Source organism: Microcebus murinus, chromosome 4 (assembly GCF_040939455.1).
Source record: "Microcebus murinus isolate Inina chromosome 4, M.murinus_Inina_mat1.0, whole genome shotgun sequence".
In the NCBI taxonomy this organism is placed as follows: Eukaryota; Metazoa; Chordata; class Mammalia; order Primates; family Cheirogaleidae; genus Microcebus; species Microcebus murinus.
Genome location: NC_134107.1, coordinates 69,476,337 through 69,494,311, shown reverse-complemented (window position 1 = coordinate 69,494,311; position 17,975 = coordinate 69,476,337). Strand labels below are relative to the sequence as shown.

General features: G+C 37.8%; 1 protein-coding gene across 16 annotated transcripts in view; it reads left to right on the top strand.

Moving 5' to 3' along the window:
- SYTL2 (synaptotagmin like 2) overlaps positions 1-17,975 on the top strand; it is a 105,394-nt gene that overhangs the window by 70,421 nt on the left and 16,998 nt on the right. For 4 of the 16 annotated variants that reach the window (XM_076002401.1, XM_076002397.1, XM_076002398.1 and 1 more), the window contains exons 8-12: positions 2,060-2,131; positions 8,732-8,833; positions 11,132-11,185; positions 12,423-12,470; positions 15,550-15,644. In XM_076002401.1, coding sequence (XP_075858516.1) covers positions 2,060-2,131; positions 8,732-8,833; positions 11,132-11,185; positions 12,423-12,470; positions 15,550-15,644 — 371 coding nt within the window. The other 12 variants (XM_076002390.1, XM_076002391.1, XM_076002388.1 and 9 more) reach the window with 6 other exon arrangements.

The window sequence follows — 17,975 nt, the reverse complement described above, 5'->3', positions numbered from 1 at the left end:
ACAAATAATTGCATGATATTTACCTAGCTGTTTATTCAAAAGATACACAAAATTTTTTTGATAATATTTCCCTTTATTATAACAGATAGAAGAATTTGGTAAGTCTTTCTTGTTTTGGAAACTGTACCTGTTTTCTCACAGATTACCTTTGTAATTTTGGATTTATTTATTTGTTTTTTTCTGATTTTTAAATCCCAACTGACCATTAAATTTGGGAGCAAAACATCAGCTAAACCCATTTTGATTGACTAGCAGCCTGTCTGGTCTCACAGAGTGCTTATAAATAAAACATTGCTTACTTGTTAATGCCCTGCTTTTTTCCCTTTTTGTTCATCACAAAAATATATGCAAGTAATACTGGAACATAAAAAGAAAACCAGGACCAAAAAATAGTAAGTGTGTGAATCATAAGGATTTGACTTTAGCTCTGAACTTCAGGGCAGTCAATGTCTCATTATCATACTGGAAAAAAAAATCCTTAGAGGAAACAAACCATTCCTGGCACTGAATTTTTAAAATAACTGTTCTTATTTTTAAAACAGTAACTTTAACTGTAATATATTAAGTAGAAGAAATGCACACAGAATTTTTAAAAATCTTGTCTGTGATGTCATCACCCAGCATTAACTATAGCTAACATTTAGTTGGAGTTCCAATAATTTTTCCGCATGAATATAATTTATAAATTGTGTTTGCACTGCCCAGACTTCTTTTTTCACTGACAGTTTAATCACAAACATTTTTTTTTCGTCACCATTAAATAGTCTGTAAACAGACTAAGACAGAATTCTTAAAGGTCTCTAAGAGGAAAGTCACACTTATTGACATGTATTTAGTAGTACAATATGTACTTAAAGGAAATCAATATCCACTATGTGCCAATTATTGTACAAACTCTTTGTACAATACTATATTATACAAACACTTAGCCAGAGTTAGTGATTAAAATTAAAGATAGAGATTTATTAACTGGCATGTCCTCTAGTGCATTTGAAATATGGCTAACTTCCTAAAAATTCAGCTCACACAATGTTTAGGACCATTCCTGTACATGTATAGCGTTTTAGAAAAAGTAGAAATACTAAAACATCCGAGCCTTAACTAAAGGGTCTTAACTAAATGCCTAATGAGTTGTAAGGAAATGCCCGAGTTCCCTGATCCACATGTACTGTGTGCACTGTGATTAAGGCTTGGAAAAGACTCTGTCTGCTTTCTAGATAGCTTAAAAAAAAAAACTTCAATATCCTTCTGTAGCCTCCTAGCCATTGGTAAGTCGAAATCAGAGAACAGGTAGAGATCATATTCTCCATCAATCTTCATTTTAGTTTATTTAGCTTATAGAAATAATTTCTAACTTACAAATGGTAGAAAGGAAATGGGGGCATAGTGGAAGGGTCTGTTGAAATCATGGTTCTTAAAACTTCAGTGTGCAAAATGGTTACTAGGATAGCTATTAGTAAAGATTCCTAGGCCCCATCTTCAAAGATTCTGGTTTAGTATATCAGGATAAGGCCCAGGAATGCTAATATCCTCATTGTCCCATTCAAATGTTGTGGAAGGAATTGCTTGTTTTGTCTTACTTGAAAGTTGTTTTTCTAACTCCTGAAATCACTTAAGTCTGTGCTCCTCAAACTTGGGCATAAGCCCCATTGGGGGTTCCTGACATTATATCAGAGGATGGGTGAAGTCATAAAATCAGTGTGATGTACCTTCCTGGAGTATCAGTTTTATGCAAAGATTTGAGAGTAGGAAAAAATATTTAAAATGTAACATGGAGCAGAAAGCAAAATTCACATGAATTTTTAAAATAAGGGACTTCGAGGAAATTTCCCAATTAGGTCTGTACCCCATACTACATTTACCTCCCATTACTGTCATAGGGCACCTTTGGTAGGACACCATAATACAACTATAACCCCTGAAAAATGCTCGTACAAACAACTAGTGGTATAAAAAGTGCAGATGAAAAGTGCCTTTTTAAAAAGATGATGTGAATGATTAAATAATAGTTCCTTACGCATGCTTTTTTCTTATTTAGCACAGCATTTCTATATTGCAGGTGAACTGTCTCATTGTGTTGAGCCTGAGCCATCTCAGGTGCCAGGTCACAGTTCTAGAGACCATCAGCAAGGTAAGCCCCCTCCTCTCCTGGCTCTAAAAGCTAAGACATTCTCACACTCTGGTCCATATACCACTGAGATAAGGAAGACAACTGATGATTCCATATCTAAAGTCCTAGACTGGTTTAACCGAAGTTCTCATTCAGATGACAACAAGTCATCCCTCCAACTTCCCCAAGGAATAGAGCCCGAAGAAAAAATAGTCTCAAAATCACAGGTCGCTATTGCCTTGGTGACAGATGACGATAGTCTAAAAGAAAATGGCTCAAAGGCCCTATCATCCACCAAAGATGAATTGAAGCCAGTGAGATCTGACTCAACACTTCAGGTAGAAGGAGATATGCTGTTTTCTGGAAATGGCCAAGATAATGATGTGGATGTCAAATCCAAATCTATGAATTTGTCCCAAAAAGGCACCCCAAAGGAAGACGTTGATATACTGCAACCATTTGAAAGCTATGGTACCCCAAGTCAAAGGAGTGAAAACATGGACTATAGCCAAGATTCAAAAAGCATAGGAAATGGGGTACCTCCTCCAGCCAATAACTATTCCTTCAGTATTCTTAAGGGATCTGATGCAGAAGACCAAGTTCCATGCAACACTAAGAATATCGGTAAAGAAGAACCCAAGCTTCATGTTCATGAAAAAAATAGAAGAGACTCAGAAGTGAATTTTGACTCTTCAACAATTTTCAAAGAACCAAATTTGAAAGACAACATGAAAACAGAGAGAAAGAGCAAAGGAGGAAATACTCACATCCTGAAAGCTTCCTTAGAGCCAGAGAATATTGAGTCACCACCTGGGGTTACCAACAATGGATCTCCTTGGAAGAAGCCTGAGGTCCAACTGCAACAAGAAGCTGGTGAGGTTCCCAAGAACCAAGTGCAAAGAGAGAAATACAAAAGAGTGAGTGAGAGAATATCCTTTTGGGAAGGAGAGAAAGCTGCCAAGTTAACTCATAAAGAGCCCACATCTTCAGGCAGCCTGGAACAACCTTCTGCTAAAGCATGTCAGCCTGTGAAGTCACAGAGTATGGCCACAGACAACTTATCTACAGGCCAGAGTGAATATAATTGGGTCACTGCCAAACGAGTGGTCCTACATGAGGATGATCAAGCACCCCCACTCTCTAGTTTTCCTTCCTCAAATAAACCTAGAGAGACCAGGCCCCAAATATCAGGTCCATCTAAAAACCCTCCTTCAGATGACCAATCAAGTAAAGTGTCTCTGTTTCAGAATAAGACAAATGAGCCTATAAAAAGAATGCCAGTGGCAGACAATTTGCATTCTAGAAAAGACATTACTTTACCAGCATTGCAACATCCCTCAAATGTTGGAAATGAAATATTTGCTCCTTTGGAGAAAGACAGACTTTTAGTTGGTGAATCAAATACTAACTTTAAAGTTATGTCACTAAAAGAAAGAATGGATGAATCCAATGCAGAACAAGTCTATAATAACTCTCAGTTTGAGAATTTGAGAAAGTTTTGGGACTTAGAAGCTAATCCAAACAGTAAGAATAGTGGTACGAAGCATACATCAACAGGTCAAAAAAATTCTATGCCTCTTAATAGCCAGAAACGCAAAGAATTCAGTGACATTAAATTATCAGGAAAAAATACCCATGAAGTAGAGGCACTTATAAGCCAACAAAAAGTTACAGCAAGAGAGGAAATGGAAAAATTAAACTCAAAGTGCATGCTCCAGGTGCTACCAGATGAAACCACATTTCCATTGAGACCACCTGGAGAGTCCACTGGTCAGTTGCCAGACCATGAGTCATCAATGGAAAACGTGGAAAAGAATACGGAATGGCTTGTTACTCCAGTGTTCAAGGAAGAAAAGGATTACTCAGACCCAGAGATTCAAGAATCTATAGTGAAAACAAACGTTTTGTCTAAAGACTGCAAAGACACTTTTAATGACAGCTTACAGAAACTACTTTCAGAAGCTTCATCACCAGCAATTCAACCTTCTGGTGGAAAAGTTCATGGAAAACTCGATCTCGCACCAAGTGTTTCTGAAAATAGGACATGGCCTCAAAAGACAGAGTTTGCTGATACTGAGGAAGAAGCCAAAGGACCCAAGAAGGTCACCGAGGACAAAACAGCCTCTCCTCCAAAGGTCACACAGAACACTTTGAGTGCTAGTCTGAAGGAAGCAGCTGGAACTTCACCCTCTCCCTTGCAAACCGAGTTGGAACCCATTACCACTAGAATCAACTCTGAGCCTGAAGAGGGTAGGTTTTTTGATAAAGGGATAGAACAGAGTCACAACACTTCAGCCTATCAGAGAGAGATCATAGCTACTTCTCCGGAGAGAGAGACAACTTTGGGAAATACAGCTCTCCCTCAGAAAGCTGAAAGTGGTGAGTGCCAGCTAAACACGGAGAACTTGCTTCAGATGGATGCAGAAGATTCTCACCCATTGGGTCAGCCTTCTCATCTTTACAGAAAGGGTTCTTTTGGGGATATGGCCAGCTCTCCCCAAGATATGTTTTTGCCCCAGGATGCTCATCTTGTTCCCCAGGATAGGGCACTGCCTTCTCAAAGGGAAATTTCAGAAACTATAGAGAAAGTTATTCTTCCACCCAAACCTCACTTGAATGATATAAATGCTGCATTACAGAAGCTGCATAGAGAAGCTTGGTTGAGTTATCCAGCTGGGAGGGAAGTAGCTCCTGAAGAAATGAAATCACAATTTTCTGAAGGAGTACAGGCAGCAGGTAGCCCCACAAATCCTCTGGGAGTGATCCCACCATGGGTTACAATGGATGCCATAGTTCCAGAAAGAAGGGATTTTTATTCCTTCAGTGCAGTTCCCGATAAAACTCATGAAGTTGAATCATATTTAGGTGCCCAGATGTCTCCATCAGAACAGACCCTTAGCTCATCTGGTTTCACTGTTGAGCAGTATGGCAAAGAGCTACCTCAGGAAGTGGCAGAAATTGTGAGGGCAACAATTATTCAACCCAAATCGGAGTTCCTCGAATTCAGTGCTGGCTTAGAAAAACTGCTTAAGGAAACAATTGAAGCCTCCCCCTCAAAATATGAAAGCGATACAGAAACCCTTTCTCCATCAAAGTTAATAGGTAGTACAAAGGAGCCCAGGAAAGCTGCTCTTGAATTCTGTCCTGAGGAAATAAAAGAAACAGTAGAAAAGGCTGAGGCTCCATCAATAACTGAGAGTGCTTTTGATATTGGTTTTGAGAAACTTCTTAAAGAAATATCTGAAGCTCCTCTTTATCAGTTCCAGGTGTCAGGGAAGGAAGAAACTCCCCAGAAGGAGCCCTCACAGTCAGAGCAGGCCAGGTGGTTAGGGGCAGTACCCCATTTTGACTGGGCAGCCTCGGAGGCTTCTGAAATCAAAGTTAAAAGTAATGGTTTGGAATCTCAAGTCAACCAATGTAATAAAGTATTGAGAGGAGATGAAGCTGTGACTGATTTATCAGTAGATCTTTGTGGTTCTGAAAGTAGGGTTGAAATTCCTGGAACCCCACAACTTTATGTGGATCATGATATAGAGACCATTAAAACTATAAAACCCTCAGGGGACAAGGATGATAAAAGTGAGGTTGCAGGGAGACAAGGGGCTTTGCAGGAACCTGGCTTTGAAGAGATTCCTGAAGCAATTAGTTTGTCCAGAAATAGGCAACCCATTCCTCTCCTGAAGAACAAAGAAAACCCTACAAAAACAAGTAAAATTGAATTGATTCTGGCATCACCATATGAGAGACAAGTGAAAGAGGAAGAAAAAGGTTTCTCTAACTCTGATTTTTCAGATGAAAACACCAGTTCTAACGTGGAAAGCTGGAAAAATACCTCCAGTGAGCATTTTAAAATTTTTAACTCATGATGAGTGTGCTTTATGGAATGCTGATGTAAAGGATGGTATTATTTTAATTGTGATAAAATTAATATTCCCAAATGGTGCTAAATTCTTCTCCAGTTCTCCTGGACCTTTCTTCATAAAATACATTTTATTTATATTCTTCAATCAAATGAGTTACATAGAAACAGCAAAGCTGTTTCATAGTCTGACTTCTCATTAATCTAGCTATAGAATTTTTAGATTTCCAAAATATTTTTAAATTAACTTTTTGAGTTTAGACAGAAACTTTAAAACATTTAAGCCAGTTTTTCTCCTGGAAATAATTAGAATTTCTTTGTTAATTGGCAGTCCTCACAGAAGTCTCTAGTAAGATTTGTGACAAGCAAGTGCCACAAATGGGCACAAATTTCCCATTAAGGAGCAATATTGTACCAGAGTGGTAGCTAAATACTGGGGACAAAGTACAAGGCTGGAAATTTCGTTTTCTCAGATTCTTGTGCTGTGATGTTTTTGTTGCCACTCTCCTCATCTCATTTTTAATTATCTGCAGAATCTTCCTGTTTTAGAGTATGACTTTGGTCAGATGACTTCACCTGATTCCACCTAAGGACTTTGCCTGGCCTGCTGCATGTCTTTGGTTTCAGCCTTGGCTAAGTTGATGAAGATCTTAATTGATCTCCACATTCATCTAAGTGGACTTAAGGGTACTGGTTTCAGCCAGACTGTAAAACGTAGGACTTGTTTCAGTTTGCTATTCAATCAGAACATGGGCATTTTAACAGAGAAACCTCAGAGCAAATAGGAATGAGAAGTTACCTGGTTAGAATGGTGAAATGGTAGAGGATGCTTTCTGGCTGGGACATTTTAACCAAAATTGCACAACTGGTATTGATCACCTTTCTTGTAGTTTAAAAGAATTTGTCATTTTCTAGCTCCCTTCAGTCTCAATGAAAATAGATTAGCTTTTCTGAGGGGCTTACTTGAAACGTTGGGGTTCCTCTATAAGTAGCTGTAGGGTCTCTTCTCGAACACTGACCAAAGAATCCACCTTTAATCCTGTATACTCAACTTGAAGACTCTTTAACAAATGTTGCTGATAAAAATTGGACATTGAAATACCAGTCTCTGAAACCAGACATATAGAAAAATAAAGCCAGCATGTAAAACTTGCTGTGGTAGACTCTTACTAAATTGGCCCATGAGTTACTAGAGTAAACCAACCCATAGGAGGAGAAGGGCTTGCAAATTTGCACTTACTGTAGGGACTATCACCTTATATGAACAGCCATACTAATAGTACACCAGCATAACTGATTGAACATCAAAAAGCCTATCTAAAAAAGAAATAATGTTAAATAATCATGTAGATTTAACTTTCATTATCTCTGTAAAGAAAAAAATAAAAAATAATCACCTAGACAGAGCCCAAAGAAGATATTTTAAAATTATAAGACTATTAAGAGGTGTAAAATGGCCCATTTGTGGTTTTATATACTTTAATATGAATTATTATTCTGTAACAAACTATAGTGAGGATAGGGTAGAGTTGGAAAAGAACCTAACTACAAGGGTACTATAATCTTGGGAATCTTGTGGCTGATCTTTTAACCAACCAATACCTCAATTTACTCTTTTAGGAGAAAACAAAAAGAGGTCCCATGGTCAAATACTTTTGGAAATGCTGGGAGATTATACTCATTATTAGCATATTAAAGTCTTTGAGAAGGTCTGCAGTAAGAAACCTTTTAAATTTGAACAAAGAACATCCCAAATCTAATTCATCTTAGAATACATATGCTGTGGAATGCATATTAGCATTAGGCAAAACTGGTATGCATTTCAGAAAATTATTGTCTAGAGAAGTGTTTCTTACTAATAAATTTGTTCATTCAGGAATTGAATCATTCATTGATTCAGCAAATATTTTTGAATTGCTCATTGCCAGCCCCTGTTCTAAGCACTGAGAACACAACAGTGATAAATGTCAATGTCAATACTCAGGCCTGAGTTTATCCATGAAGGGGTTGTCAAAATCGAAAAATTAAGGACTGTATAGGGGTTTGTTTTTGTAAAGTTAGATGTGTTTAAGAACTGTTCTTATTCTGAAGTTATGCCCTTTTTCTTTTGGTTCTAAAATGCCTTTCCTTTTATAAAATAAAGGCATTAGTAAATGATAGAACCCCCTCCCCCCCGCCCCAACACACACTCTTTAAAACGTCTTACTAAAATAAAAAGTTGACTATCTCATGTTATTTCCCAACATTTCATTGGAAATTTTACTAGATCATGAAACCCAGAAAGCCTACAACCACTGATCTGGAGAACCCACCCATCTTTGTACCCAATTATACACATATGTTAAACATCTGAATCCTGTCTTCCATGGTTTTCAGTGAGATTTTTTTTTTCCCCAATGCTTCTAAAATCATTTCATGGCTGTCTTCAAAAGCTAGAATGTTAAGTGGGAAGATTCAAAGTCTGGCACAAAACAAATGTGCCTAAAATAGAGGTGTAGACAACTAAGATATCATATTTCTATTAATGTGGTAATCTTATTTCAATATTGCTTATGTTTATGAATATTGGTTTTAAAAGGGCATATTAATAGCGGTAAAATATTTTTCTGTGAAGTAAGGGCTTCTTAGAGTACATAAAAGTAGGAAGGCTTATGTCATAACATCTCCTTTCAACCTACCATTTCAACCATTTCAATGTCCATTTGTTAGAGGGTTTTTTCTTTTTGTATCGTGCAGTGTTCATCGGTTTTGTCTTATAACAGGTTCAGAAGAAGAACCCAGTCCTGTTTTGAAAGCTTTGGAAAGGAGTGCTGCTAGGAAAATGCCTTCCAAAAGTCTAGAAGACATTTCATCAGATTTATCAAGTGAGAATAAAGTTTGCTCCACTGTTCAATGCCCGTCTAAGTTTTAAAAGGCGTATGTGTCCTGTGGCCTCGCTGCATGCTGTTGTGCATTGAAACCCCTAATGGGGGGATTAATAGATGAGAATAACCTTTCTGATGTGTGCTGAAGAGGCTCAACATAAAGCAGCTGAAACTTTTGAAATAATGCATGAAGTTTGGTTACCAGAACACTAGGTTTCCTTGAATTTAAGAACCCCAGTTTGAGTGTTTACTCAAGTGCAGTGAGTTTTAAAGGATTGTGGTAACTAGTAATACTAGGGAACATAGTAGTAATAGCTAACATTTATTGAGTATTACTTGCCAAAATGTGGCTAAGGATTTTACATGTACTATCTCATTTAACCAGCATAAGCAATCCCCTGAAAGATGAATTATTGTTATCCTCGTTTTATAGATGAGGAAAATGTGGCTCACAGTAGTGAAATAACTTGTTTAGTATCACACAGCAGACCCAAGACTCAAAATTAACAGACTACTATCAAGAGCATTTACGAAGGGACCATGTTATATGTGACAGTGTTGGGTGTCTGATGGATTTCACTTGATAATGGAGTTGAATTCATCCCCGGATTTAAGAACTTTCCTTTTTCTTTTATCCCTTGTTTTCTATTTACACATTAGAAATGCACACATGCAGCTGGTCCCCAGTTACATCTCTTCAGTTGACTTCCCAAGCAAGCCTCCCAGAGACAAATGCAAACGATGATGCACACACACAAATATTTGTTAATGACCGTGGGCTCGGGAAGGTGTTAGTCATGACTAGCATCTTATCCTTCACAGAAGAATAGAGAGGCTGTTGCAGCCCTGTGCTTTCTCCTGCTGCTGGCCGATTGCTTGCTCTGAGCTAACATACCAACCCTTGGGAGTCAGTGTGCAGCAGTGTGGATTTCTTTTGGATACTGGAACTATAAGCCCAAAGACAACCTAACATGCAAGACTTTAGGCACATTATTCCCACTAGCTGCTGCTTTAATTGGTGGAGGACTTCTTGAGCACTAACAGAAAACATAATGTGTAAAGGGACTGTGTGGCAGACAAATGGACTTAGAAACTTTGACTTCTAGGAGTTTTGTTCTTACTGTTTTTAAGCTAAGATACATCCCTGGGATTGCAGATGGTTATGAGAAAAATTATCAAGTGACAGTTAACCACTGCCAAACTCATATGATTGATCATAATTGACCATTGTTGTGTTTAGAATACGTTTTATGCATCTGTTATTGAGACTCAGAAGTCAGAGTTTAGAAAGGGAAAGAAAAAGCCACTCCATCAAACAATTTCTAAAATTCAGAGATTCCCAGGGCTCTGAAGACAATAATCCTGATTTGGAATGCAGTCTTAACCCTTCTGATGATCTTGGAATCTTAGAGTTGGAAGGGACCTTGAAAGTCACCCATTTCAGCCTCCCCCCAATGCGGGAATTCCCTCTAAAGCCTCCTCAACAGGTGGCCAACCCCCACAGCCGCCTGAATACTTCTAGAGAAGGCGAGTCCAATCCTTTGTTGAGCAGCCCCAATTATTCTTCCTTATGTTGGTGATGGGCCCTGACGGAAAAAAACAAAAACAAAAAAAACCCCTCAGCAACAATTGTTCAATTTAGCAAACCTCTTGCCTGTGAAGCATGGTGCTATTTCCATGGTGCAGCTTTAAAGTACTCAGGAATGTGTAGGGTTAAAAAAAAAAAAAAGAAAGAAATCACCATCAGCTGACCGGTATTTCTGCACGCTCCTTTCTAAATACCGATACCCACTCTCACACTAGCCTGCCAAGATTCCACTTAGCAGCTGGTCCCCAGTTACATCTCTTCAGTTGACTTCCCAAGCAAGCCTCCCAGAGGCATATGCAAACGATGATGCACACACACAAATATTTGTTAATGACCGTGGGCTCGGGAAGGTGTTAGTCATGGCTAGCATCTTACCCTTCACAGAAGAATAGAGAGGCTGTTGCAGCCCTGTGCTTTCTCCTGCTGCTGGCCGATTGCTTGCTCTGAGCTAACACTCCAACCCTTGGGAGTCAGTGTGCAGCAGTGTGCTGATGTGAGCTGCATCAGGGCTGAAATGGGAGCTCTCGCTATGGCACTGGCTCAAGTAGCTAATCTAAAGAGAAAGTATTTTGGGGACGACATCTTGGTTGCACCCCTCACTGCATCTTGACTAATTGCTTCCAACTCCGGGGGCTTCCAGGGACAACCTCATTGTTCTTTTCTCTCTAAGGGTCAGCCATGTTAACCATTTGTTAATTTCTCCTGAACAGATCAAGCAAAAGTAGATAATCTGCCAGAAGAATTAGTACGTAGTGCTGAAGATGGTAAATATCTTTATGTATTTGCATGTCTGTCTGTGTATTAAGTTCTGGGGTGATTTGGGCAGATTCCGGGATGCAGCTGTTGGATAAATAAAAGAACGTCATTTGCCACTATATGTGCTGAATAGTGCCTAAGTTGTTATAAAACGATTCTGACTTGGTGCATTTAATACTGTTTATATTCTTAAGGCTTCTGCTGGTGATACTGTTGTGAGGATCTCATCAGAGATCCTTAGGAAGCAAAGGTTTCTATAAATAGGAAATTGTATCTCTATGGGTATGAGCTGATTTTTGCTGCTCTGACTTGCAGAACTCATTGTGAGTGAGTGGAGTGGGTTCCTGGGTTAAGTTATTCCTGTGTTTGATTCTCAAGTCTCAACGTTATTTAGATCTCTCTGGGTACAACTGGTAAAGCCTTAAGTTCAAAGGAAAGGGTCCCAGAACAAGGGCAGAGAACCCTGCTTCTGCTTATGTAAATAACTAAGTATAGACTGAGGGTAAATTTGAGTCTGAATATAATGGAGTAGGAAGATCTTGAAGCTTGTCAGTGGATCAAGTATTACTTGGTTCAGTCATAAAATGAACAGGATAATAGTTCCTTGGTAGGGGGAGGAATGGAAATGACTGTGATTTTTATAGTTCAGAATTTATGCAAATGTATAATTTATATTTGAATGCTGGATTTTTTTTTTTTGCTGAATTACCTTCTCTATAAAAATGCATACTCACTGAGCTTTCCCATATAAATGCAGCAACAGAGGTCCTCAAAGGTCATTCTTTTATGTAATGGTTTTGTCTTTCTCGTTTTATATTTACAGTGACCTCATTGAAGTTGATGGGGCAGGGATTTTTATCTTCATTTTGGAGATAAAAGCTCAGAGAAATTAAATGACTTTTCTAAGATTCTATAGCTAGTCTGTTAGTGGAAGGACAGGGAATAGAATCTCAGCTTCATTACTCCTAGTCCAGTGCTCCTTCCCATTTTCCATGCTGTGGTTTAGTGAATTAAACGAAAGATGCCACATACTTCCTTTGTTGGATCTTAGATATTTAGTTGAACAGGAGACCTTAAAGAGGGTAATGAAGAGTCATATTGGGGAATGTATGAAAGCAAGCTGAAAACCTGGACAAATATATTCTGCTCTTTCAGTTGTTAAACTGACATTTGAGCTTTACTTTCATGTCTCTTTAATCCTTCTGTTAAAATGGTATTTATTCTCAATGTTGCCCTCCTGAGTAGATCAAAAAGCAGATCAGGAACCAGATACAAATGAATGCGTACCAGGAAGTGAGTAGCAGGATCTTTCTCACAAATGACTAAATGTTCTGCTCTACAAAGTGTTTATTAAATATACTGAAATAACTAACCCTATTAATAATGCAGCATTTATTATTGCTACTAAACTCCTGCAGCCTGCAAAACTATTTCATTATGATAAGGGTTTTTAAAAATACATTTTACTATTGTCTGTGTTGAAAGAATAATTTATGGTTTCACTGAAGGAGAGTTATATGTTAAATATATATAACATATATTTAACATATAAATGTTACTGCTGAGTATTGTACTTTTGTCAGTTTCTCTGCTTTTTAAGTCTTTGCTTAAAATCAAGTTGGCACCTTCTAATTTCATTTGTTACAGTATGGTCTTGAGTATTAGATCTCTTGTGGCCTCTATGCAAAACTGTAGATACGAAGCAATTTATAACTTATTTGAACCTAAGAAAGAACTGTACTTTGACAGTATGTAATATGGTTGTATATGTTTCTCGACATTTCTATAAAAGCAAATTTTATGAAGCCCAGGGTTTAAACTCTGAGATTCCAAACTGGACTCAAATAGTAAATATTCATGTTGAAAGTCTAAAGCAAGTGAACATCTGAATCTAAGAAGTAAATGTACACTTGTGATAACGTCCACCAACTAATTAATATCCATTACCAAGCAAAGATAATGTTTGTTTGTTCTTTCCTGTTCAGTCTTAAAATTGTGCTACTTAGCTGTGACTACTATCTTAAGGACAAATAATGGATCAAAAAGGTGCTTATGGGGCCTAGCAAAGCATGCGGGAGTGTGTGTGTGTGTGTGTGTGTGTGTGTGTGTGTGTGTGTGTGTGTGTGTGTGTGAGATTTCCTAAGCTTAGCTTCCTGGTTTCACTTGATTTCATAAACCTAGGCACTAGAGCTAAAAAGATAATGTTACATATGCCTACCTCAGGTCCACCATATCTGTAATAATTTCCCATTAGTCTTTGGATGTGCTAATAGGCCTTAGGAGAACAGCTAAATAAAGGAGCCATTAGACGGAGAAAAAAATGTGCTGATGATGCTACAAGTCGGTGACATGTAGAATGAAATCTGAAACTTTGTTCATGAGGTCCTCCTGCTAGCAGGAAAGGTGCTGAGCTTTGGCACATGACTTGACAAATTCTTAAGAACTACCAAGGAAAGAAGACAGTCCAGGCTCTGGCCCTTGAGCATACGTGCTGTCTGCTGCAAAGGAAACGAGACTTCTGCCACTGAGGGGTGTTAGAGGCTTTTACAGTTGCTTTTGAACTGGTATATGCTTTAGTCTGGGCATCTTATTTTATCTTGCTATATTTTCTTCAAAATTTAGCCTGAGGAGTAAAAGCAAAACATACATAGACATACATGTCTATATAATCTGTATCCTCATTCATGACCTCCTAATTGGCTTAGTTATTGGTCAAGGCAAACGGGCTAATCATGTGCTGAACTCTGAGTAAATTAATTTCTCTCTTTGTAGTGATGTTTTCCAAAATGACTGTTAGTGCCATTTTACTAGTAAAGAGTATATTCTTATCATAAAAATCAAATACATGATCATAAACCATAAATCACTAAAGCCCATAAATCTAATATTGACTGCATTCAAATAGAGGGTATGATTGAAGTTGACCCTTATAACATCATCTAACAATACACTTTGAAAATAATAGGGAGCGATGTTATAACAAAAAAATGTTTGCATTATTATTGGACCATATTGTGGGACTTAGTCTTACCCTGCTAATATAACTCACCCCATACATGCTGATACACACACACACACAATTGTTTAATGGGAAGTGATTAAGGTGGGTATCATTTTAGCGAGACACCGTAAGGATATTCTGGTGTACATTTACCTTTGTGAGCCGAAGGCTGTGTGAACAAGGATATATTTTATTTGTGTAGCTCAATTTTCAGTGTTTTTTTTTGTTTTTTCCATTAGATTTCTTTTAACTAAAGATGAATTTAGCTAATGTTTAGGACTGGATTTGGGTGTTTTGACTCATACATAGAAATATGATTTGATTTTTATCTATTTTCCTAATATCTCTTTTAATGATAAAGCCAAGCTAACATATTTATATATGTTCATGATATAATTTAAAGATTCAGATATTTATTTGATTTGAAAATACATATACAGAGCTTACTATGTGCCAGGCACTTTTCTAACTGCCTTGAAACGTTAACTCATTCGTTGTAAGAGCTCTGATTCACCATAAGAAAAGCTTAGACGTCACAATTCTCAGACCAAGGAAACAGTTTTCTAACTAGAGATATGCAAATTAGGATTAGAATTTATCCTCATATTGTGCCTTCCACATATACTTACTTTTTTTTTTCACACATATACTTTTTATATCAGAAAGAAGACTTTCTATATTATAAAGGAGACATATGCTACATTTTCATATTAAATTCTTAGAATACCCTAACTTGAACCATTCTAAGTTGGCCTGGATGTATTGAAAATTCTTTGAGTCAACGGGTATCTAATTTCTATTTTTGAAAACTAAATTTTAAATTTACTCTTTCATAATTCGGAGTAAGAAACACTATCAGAAAAGTAATCCCTATGATCACCAGACAAACAAACCTACTCTTAAACATTCAATGATGAGGACACTTTTATTATTGAGTTGTGTGCAAAAATCTTTACCGTCCAGATGAAATAGTTTTCAGCCTGCAGCATGTTAGTAATATATCTCAGGGAGATGAACCAACAAATTACCTTGTGGTTTGAAACTGTGATGTGAAAAAATAAATTAAACCAATGCACATTGACAGTATACTTTAATTAAAGTCCCGCTCCAGTTCAATAAAAACTAGTGTTTTTAAAATTAATCTTCATTTAAATTTTGTATTTGGTTCAACTCCTTGCTAATTCTCTTTATATATAATTTCTCAAAACTGCATGTTGTTTACCTCCCGATCCTATGCATGTGAACTACCGTACCTTTAACCTTTTTACAAAATATGTCTGTTCATAGATGAAAGAAAAGTGTTTTCAACTTGTGCCTAATGTTGTCTGACAATTGTAAGAATAATTTTGAAATGGAAATGCTGCTGTTTAGTTTCCACAGTGCCTGCACAACCTGATAATCAGTTTTCCCACCCTGACAAACTCAAAAGGATGAGCAAGTCTGTTCCAGCATTTCTCCAAGATGAGGCAAGTTTGTCTTTTGTACCTTCAGAAAAATGGAGCCGGATAGGTGGACTTGCTATGCCATGCTTGGTATGTTTGTATTCTGCTCTGGCAGAGACCAAACAGGTCAGCAGGACTGACCCTTGCCTTCCAAGTCAATAGAGGCAGTATTGTTGATCCTGGAACAAGGCAAGGCAGGTCTCATTTGACTCAAACAGTAACTCTTTTTGATCAGTGAAGTGAAATTGCATAGATTTGGGAATATGATTTTTATTTCAAAGCAAATACAAAATAAGAAATCTAGGCAGAAATATGTTGGCATGAATTAATTACACCTCTGCAGTTTGAAGGAGAGTTCATTTGTGAAAGCTTAGTCTAGGTTGCATGACTAGCTTGAAAGCATTTGTTAAAATAATAAGATATAATGACACAGCACACTTTGAGTATCTACTCGGTGCCAGGCACTTTACATATATTACCTCACTTAATCCTTCAACAACCCTGGAAGGTAGGCACCATCACTATTGCCATGTATTACAGGTGAGGAAACTGAAACTAAGAGGTAAAGTAACCTCACTCAGCTAGAAAGGGGACTGAAACCCAGATCTGACTCCCATGCTGTTAACCACTATACTGTAGTGTCTCAAGAACATGACTGGTATCTAGGTGCTATTCATTGAGTACCTAGTATGTGCCAGACACTTAATCATTCTGATATCCAACTCTCACTATATGTGGTAGGTACTATCTCTCCATTTTATAAAATAAGAAAGAGCTTCAGAGAGGTTAAGTATCTCTCCCAGAATATAACAGCTACTAAAAATGAGATCTGAGACTTTTTTTTTTTTTTTTGAGACAGAGTCTCGCTTTGTTGCACAGGCTAGAGTGAGTGCTGTGGCGTCAGCCTAGCTCACAGCAACCTCAAACTCCTGGGCTCAAGCGATCCTTCTGCCTCAGCCTCCCGAGTAGCTGGGACTACAGGCATGTGCCACCATGCCCAGCTAATTTTATATATATATTAGTTGGCCAATTAATTTCTTTCTATTTATAGTAGAGACGGGGGTCTCGCTCTTGCTCAGGCTGGTTTCGAACTCCTGACCTCAAGCAATCCTCCCGCCTCGGCCTCCCAGAGTGCTAGGATTACAGGCTTGAGCCACCGCGCCTGGCCGAGATCTGAGACTTTAACTGAGGTCCTTTGACTTAATTAAGATCTCATGTTCTTACAGTGAGGTATTTAGGAGCCTGAGATTTGGAGCCAGACATTCCCCAGTCCTGGCTATGATACTAATTTTCTCTGTGATCGTGGACAAAATCTTTACCTTCCCTAAGTCTGGTTTCCTAGAACCTACCACATTAGGTTTCAAGGAATCAGTGGGGTAATGCAGAAAAAACACACAGCACAGTGCCTGGTGCATAGTGGTACCTGGTTAAGTGTTAGTTGCTACTATTTGTGGTTTTGGTCTGATTTCTGATGGTGAAATAAAAGGTTTCATTCTCAAGCATTCTTTTAGCAGATGAAATGTTAAAATCTTCGGGCCCGAAGCTTTCCTTAACATAAATTACATTCCCCCACCCATACACACTGTCCTGGGCACCCTTCTATCCATTCTTGGCCCTTTAATGAACCATATCTGCACATTTTCAGCTCTTGTATATGTTTAAGAACCCACATTACAATTTCCTTTGGAAAGAATCACTCATTCTTTGGAACTAACTCATTAACTGGAAGCCAAGGATAGGCACCCCATGAAGTTCCTGTGGTTTTTTATCTTTGTAGATCTGCCATGGTCTTAGGTGATGATATGAATGAACCTTAAAACAGTTTGAGAGCAAATTATGTCAGTTTCTAGGTTTTTATCTTTCTCCTCCCTTCAGTTTTAGCTTGCTGTCTCACAATTCTGCACAGAATAGTTCAAATCGTTTGGGTTTGTGTACCAAAGATGCCAGAATTCAGTTTTATCATTTTGCATGGAGTGCATGAGGTTTTTGGGTACTAAAGGAAGTAGAAATGAAATCAGGCCTTGTTCACTTGTCCACTGTCCCTTTGAGGCTGATCATCAGTTAAATTTGTCAAATGCCAGTTACATGAAAAACACTGTTCCAGATCAACAATACAGGGTCCCATCCTTCCAATGATTCCCTAATGATCTGATATACTGGGTAAAATATAGAATGTACAATAACAGAGGGAAATGAATTGTAAGTAAGTGGAGAGAGAGTGTGACAACACAGATATTTAAAAGGTATGTATTTTTTTAATCCTTTTCTCATCCATGTGAGTCATTTATTTTGTTTTTCTTTAACTCTTTTATTAATCTGCATTACAATTGTCACCCATTATATTGATGCATAATT